The 6894-nt window shown below is 38.2% G+C and overlaps 1 protein-coding gene across 1 annotated transcript in view; it reads left to right on the plus strand.

Moving 5' to 3' along the window:
• The window catches only part of DNTT (DNA nucleotidylexotransferase), a 96772-nt gene extending 90096 nt beyond the window's left edge, over positions 1 to 6676 (plus strand). The window contains exon 11 of the mRNA XM_026061937.1: positions 6590 to 6676. Within this exon, the coding sequence (XP_025917722.1) occupies positions 6590 to 6676 (87 nt within the window). The remainder of the gene's footprint in view (positions 1 to 6589) is intronic.
• Positions 6677 to 6894: the final 218 nt, after the last annotated feature.

Consider the following 6894-nt stretch of genomic DNA (forward strand, 5'->3'; position numbering starts at 1 on the left):
AGTTCCAGGTTTTCAAATGACACTGTCCTCTTTTGTTCCTTTGTTTATTTGTCATTGTCATGCCTACAGCCACTGTGATAATTCCAGACATGTACAGTGCTGGGGGTTTAGTCTGCTTGGTATTTATCATTCAGTATACTGAAAATATTACAAATTATCATGCTGCCACTTATATCTCCATTTTAATAATTTAAAAATGAGAAGCAGATAGTAAGGTAATTAAGCTAATGTAGATAGATGTCAMATGCCACACTCCACATAAAAAATAGGGAGAGCAGACCAAATTTAAATGAGAAAATCACTAACTATCCTATGTAAGAATTTGCCATTTTAAAGTATGCAACATTATTGGGATACAAAGGAAAGGTTAGAGTAAATGTATATGTTAATGGTATTCCCCAAAACTTGTCCAGAGGCCAAGCCTTATCAAACACTGCCTTTCTAATTTGTTAAGAAAATATTGTTGGCAATGCTCTGTCTGTGTTTCTCCCACTCCCATTTTATTTGATGAAACAGTATGTCAGAAGGAGTCCAGAGGGACCTTAATGATTATGGCCTTCAGGGTCTTTTGCAAAAGAAGGAGGTTTGCCTCCTCCACGATGTCATAGGTTTCCAAAGGATAATGAAATCCACTGGGGTATGACTGCATTCTTCCTGAATTACTGCTGTACAGCAACAAAGAAGTTTGCACTACGAAAAGGGTATGAAAAATGGAAGGAAATTCTTCGGTCTTTGAAAGGGCTTGATTTTGCTATGTTTTATTCAAGAATGAACTCTCAAATAATATACATATATGTATGTGTGTGTGTGTGTGTGTGTRTATATTATATATATATATATATATATATATGTATGTGTGTGTGTATAAAAAAAAAGTAGAGTTAGGCCAGCAATGATATAGGAAACTTCATAGCTAGAGCTGGCTTCTTGGCTAATACAAAGGTTGACAAGGATTTAAATAAAGAATTGAATCACTGAAATTTCCACCACGTGTCTCACCTTCAAAATTGAGGAGTGCACACATAATACTGCACATACTTTGTACATACCAACTTGAAGGAGTTTGCTTTCTAGCAGACACTGGTTCAGAAGCACTAAATCCACTTTCATCAGTGATATTGTCTACGTGGTCCTCCTGGCTATTATTTTGGGGTACCTGCTTTCAAAGGCTAACTTCCTAAGTTCATCTTGAGATTGGGAAAAATAGGTAATAAAATGCCACAGCAACAGGCTGAGAGTTATTTATACTAGTAGCCAGTTATAATAGATTACTCAGTTTGGTATTTTGCAATATGCTATTATTGCCAAGCTATTTGGTAATAATAGTAGGATATCAGCCTATGTGGAATCTGATTAAATGTGTGCCTTTCCAGAAGGATGAGTTAATACTGAGGAAGAGCATGAGTAGGCCTGGTTTCAGGAGCGCAGACAAAACTGGCAGAGCAGTTGCTGGCAGAGCCAGTGGATTCAACAGCTTCTGCGTCTCCTGAGCGAGCGAGCTCAGCAGAGCGTTCGCTTGGTCGGTGCGGTGTCGGGAGGTTGCTGTCATTGCAGCATTTTTCCTTCCCGAGCAAGCAGTGGAAAGGAAGATGGATGGCCACAACAGAGGCAAGTGTGGGCTGAGTGTGCAAGCTGTACAATTTCATTTTAACAGCTTAAAGAATTTATCTAGGTTCAGTGAAAGTGAAAGTACAGGTTGTTCAATAAACTAGAACAGTGCATATCTTGTGGCCTAAATTTTCATAGACTAGCAGGATCCTTTGTGTTTCATGTGAAAATCAAGAATTTCTACACAGAAATTTTCAGTAATCTCAGATTTTTGGGAATATCTTTTCCTCTATGTCTTTATAGGACAAATTGCTAACCACACTTCAAGGGAGTACTAAGTGTTTCCTGTCTTGATATGTAGGTTTAATCTATGTAGGTTAGAGAGATGCTCTCAAAATAGAAGAAGGGAAGAGGTTCAGGGTATTCCTCAGAGCTTTCAACTTTTTATATTATTTAAATGATATCTATACAAAATCAGTAAAATCAGTATTTGGCCCTCAAAAGAAAGATGCCCTGTTGGCCTGTCCTGATCTATATGTCTAAAAGTAGAAATCTACTTTATTGATTAATAGTTTTGTTTAGCTGGTTTCACTGTATTAAAATGTGCAATGAAACCAAATGACAATAAAAGCAGTACAACAGCTGTTTGAACTCTGGTAGTGCTAGTTAGGAAATCTTCACTTAGTGCCAGCTATGTGTCTTTACTCTCTGGTTCTTTTTTTATCAAAAATATTATTGATCATTAATGCCAAAATGAAAAATAAGAGGAAGCAGTTCACATAAGAAAACATTTGGATGGCAACTATTCTACATTAAGTGTAGTCATGTTTACAGCCACAAATATAATATTTACATCCATTGAAATAACAGAATTCATTAATGGGATAAGAGCAGAGTGATACCAGCTGCTCCAGAGTATTTTTTTTGTAAGTTTGATTGATGTTGATTGGGCATGTCTTGGCTCTGTTGAATATCAGTAAGAAGCTGCAAAAATTTCACAACTGGGCAGGCTGTTCATTATTTACTTCTTCTCCTGAGCAAAAAGGAAAAAGAAGAGAAAAAGGAAGAAAGAATGGTACTGAAAGCAATAATCAAATTTGCATCACTGTATAAGCTCTGCACAGACTGACAAAGAGGCAAAATAATAAGTTATGATTAACATTAATAACACTTACATTACTAAAGCGGTTGGCAGATATCAACTAGAGATTCATTTAGAAACATGGCTTGTAGCTACTGAGAATGGTATTCAGCATCAGCTACTCTGTATTAGAAATTTTCCCTGTCAGGCAAATGAAAAGAGTTTTGCTTGCAGAAAAATATAAAGTGACAGAACAAAAAATATGGGATGTAATTTAGAGTCCCAGAGATATGAAGTGCTTCTATTAAACAGTATCTATAACATATGTCCACAGGTGTAAGATCTTTTCCTGTTTTACTTTTTTGCAATGGTTTATGTATGGATTGCCCTCCCTTGTTCACAGTAATAGCTAAAAAAAATAACTAAAATCCAAGTCCTGTCCTCCCAGGACGTGCTATATGGAAGAAGTATGTCTGGTAATTCTACTTGAAGGGCAGTGTTCAATCTTTTCTTTTTTTTTTCTTTTTTTTTTATTCTGTTCAGTTCTTTTCTTCTACCATTTTTTTAGTCCTTTCTGTATGAAGAAGGATTGATTTTTCCCCAGCAAGTCTTTTCTGTAGGTACTTTTTATTCTAAAAATTGCCATTAAACTTCCTAGAAAAAAGAACATAATCTGTTTATGCTTTAAAAGCAATTTTTACTATTACAGGCAAAATTTTGAACCAGAATTTCATTATGGCTATATGATTATTTTCAGCTTTTCATGCTCCAGCAATAATATTTATATGCTGAGAACTTCATGCAGGAGGATAAAATATCTTAAAAAGAAAGGAGCCTGCTTTTACTCTACAGGTGTCAAAGCAAAAAGCCACATGATGTTTGTCCTGATTTGTTTAAAAAAAAATCCATGAAACAATGAATCAAATTTTTCCCTCAAAGTTCTGATATGGCATGTTTGCATATGGAAATTATCTTATACAGGCAGAGTTCATTATGGAAAAGTGGAAACAACTTCATATACCTTGTTAAGCACTTTTACTATGCACGCTAGTGAAAAATGTGTAATCCACATGGTGTGTATCACTGCTTGAAATCAATGCCTTTATTTATAGTAGGTCTTAATGCAATGCCACTGACCACAGTGTGAAAGATTTTATTTCAGTGGGGTTTTTTTGGGCGATGAGTGGAGTACAATTGATACACAACAGCTCTAAATCCCTATTATTTCACTATATAGCAATAATTTTCTAAGAAAGAGCAAAGACTTAGTATCTTAGGATGGATTCAAGAGGATATCAGCCAGAACCGCTCTTAAATACTTATTTATCTGGATGGGAACTTGGAAAGAGCAGAATTGGTACCTCGTATTGTATCCTCCCAAGCTCAATGCAGCTTCAAAGTCTTCTAGCTAAATTCACTCAGGAGCATCTGACCTCTACCATTCAATTTTGCTTTCTAGTCTTCTAGCCTTTCTAGCACAGTTAAACTGGCTTTCATTCTGCTTTGTGGCACTGAAAAATGGCTGTTAGGAAAGCTGCCAGCTTGACTACCCTGGCTACTGGAATAATCAGCATCAATGAAAGATGGGCCTTTACAGCAGAGTTGAATGTAGACCTTAATTTTAAATACCCCTACAGTGAAGTGGAAACAGGTTTCTGATTTGGTTGAACCCCTGATAAAGTTTGAATTCAGCTGGCTGAGAGTGATGTTTCACTTTGGGAGTTCAATTCCTCATTATGCCTGGGCAAAACTGCAGGTCCTGACAGGACTGAGATATGGAAACCATGGGGCTGATGGAGAATATCAATAAGCCAGTGGGTCCAAAATGGTGAGGCAGATTTCACTCRTGATGCCCAAGCATATTTCAAGGGCAGAATGAGGCTGTCCTGGGGTCAGTGGTTTTGCTTAATCTTTTTGGCTCATCGTTCTTTTCTGCTTTCCTTCCATTGTGGCAGCAGTTTAGACAGCACTATGTGGCTTTCACACTCCCTGATGCCCTGTAACTTGGCCAAGCTGCATCCCCAAGTCCTTCCTACCAGTGTCAATACTCTTCTCTGGTGACTAAATAAGGGGTTTGACAGGGAATTTGAAAGGAGAAAGAGAGAAGAAGCAGCAACCAGAAGCAGGGTCTGTCTGCTCCAGTAATCTGCTATCTCCCCTGCCCACTGCTTACCAAGACCCTTGAGTTATGGAGGCGCAGTGGGAGTAAGAGACAGGGAAGCACCATCCAGGTCAGAGAGTGAAGGATGGCAAGGAGGAGAGCACAGAGAGGAGAAAGAAGAAAACATTGATAATTTTCAGTGCCAGAAGTTGTTCCACCATACCATRGGCTTGCTCTGACCTAGTTCTGGACCCCTCTTGCTGTCCGCTCCCAGGGGTATGCAGGACAGCATAGCCCTCCTGGAGGCAGTGCTCGGCAGCCACGAAAGCAGTGGTGGCAGCATAGATGTGCCCTAGACTGCACAGGAGTCAGAGATTCTCCAGACTCGGGAGTTCATCAGTGGGTAATTCTCCAGTCAGCTTCTCCTCTCTCACAGCAGAAAGTAAATCTAGAAGATTATGAAACCTAACCCTGAAGTTTTGGTGATCCTAGAGTTTGAGATTGTTCAGAACTAGACACCAGTTGAGACTTATCTTCAAACAATTCAGGAGTTGCTGAAATTTTAGTATCATTATTCAACAGAAATGATTTCTTTCTTCCCTCCAAACTCCTCCAAATAGTGAGGTTCATCCTATTTTAATGTTCATCTATCCTAGCAGTTTTTTTAATTGATGTTGTAATTCAGCGATGAAGGGAATGCACGTGTACTTTTCTATATCACTCTTCTTAGTGAAGGTAGGGCTTCTGTGTGGTTCCTGTGCAAGAATGCTATACTGTGTTATAAGAAGCCCAGCTATGAAGAAGTAAAACTGAGTTTTACTATAAAACATTTATTAGGGGTATGTATGTAAAAACCCAACTGTAGTTGCTGTTTCCTCGTTTGCTGTCGGTAGTCACGGAAATAAACCATCCTCTGCTACCAGATGTCGGTAGTCACGGAAATAAACCATCCTCTGCTACCAGATGTTGGAGTCGGGGGACAGACCCGGAGTAACGATGAGTCTCAATATGAGTATGGTCGTTCTCCCTTTATTAGAGCTTACACAGAGTATATATAGACAAGCAATAAGCATGCACTAGCAATAGCTGTATGATTGGTTTACAGTCTGTTCACGCGCCTAAGGCGAATACACGATTGGTGCAAAGTTGCTGTTCCCGTGGAGGGGCTTGTCGGCCCCCTCCTTTACTTGTTTACCACTACTTGCCTTCCCCTTCTGTAATGGTCTAGGAATGCTCAAGGACAGTTCACATAGCYGTGGGATCCTCCCTTCATCATGAAGGCAGGATTGCTCACTTCTAAGAGATCATGCCCTCTCTCGCTTAACCATTCTCCCACAGTTTGCAGCTTGCTTTTGTGGATTTTGTCTTTTCAGATGAACCTTTTATATTAGAAATTTGGAAAGCTTTGCCGCTTTTAATGTTTAGTTATGCACACCTAGTGTAACCGTGGAATCATCYTGAATGCATCTATAGAGAACATTACTACAGTAATTTATATAACACTGATGACCTTATTAAGAAAGTCAAACTTTTTACCCTCATGGCAGGGAAATGTAGGTTTTATTTTAGTTCTTATGCACAGAGAATTGAAAAAGTAAATAAAAATAAAGAGCTGTAAGCTGGTCATTAGTAGTGAAAGGATCAGCAGTATTAGAACTATTTTCTGACTTGCTTTCACACTTCAAGGTCATCCTTGAGCATAGTGATGAAAAGAATGTATTCTGTTGAGGATAGCATGGGTAGAACTGCCAAAAATTAACCCCTGTTTTAAACAGCAAAAACATCAATTGAAATTTTCTTCTAACACCCTTACTGACTTCTTTTTTTTTTCTTTTTTTTTTTTTTTAATTCTTTCACAGAGGATCTTTCTCAAAGCTGGAAGTGAGGAAGAAATCTTTGCACATCTTGGCTTGGATTATGTCGAACCATGGGAAAGGAATGCATAAAAACAAATTGCCAGTGTACATTCATCAGCAGATGGCAATGATCTTTGTGCCTATCTCTCAGTCTGCATTAGAAATATATGCTACACGTATCTCTATGGCAGCTAAAAAATTTTTTAAATATATTAGTTACAAGTCACTATACATGCTGATGTTCCTAGAAAAGAAGAGCTTAAATTCTTCAGAATCCTCTTCATTTTTTTCAGTTTAAGTCTCTGAAG

Source organism: Apteryx rowi, unplaced genomic scaffold (genome assembly GCF_003343035.1).
Source record: "Apteryx rowi isolate R43461 unplaced genomic scaffold, aptRow1 scaffold_188, whole genome shotgun sequence".
Lineage (NCBI taxonomy): Eukaryota > Metazoa > Chordata > Aves > Apterygiformes > Apterygidae > Apteryx > Apteryx rowi.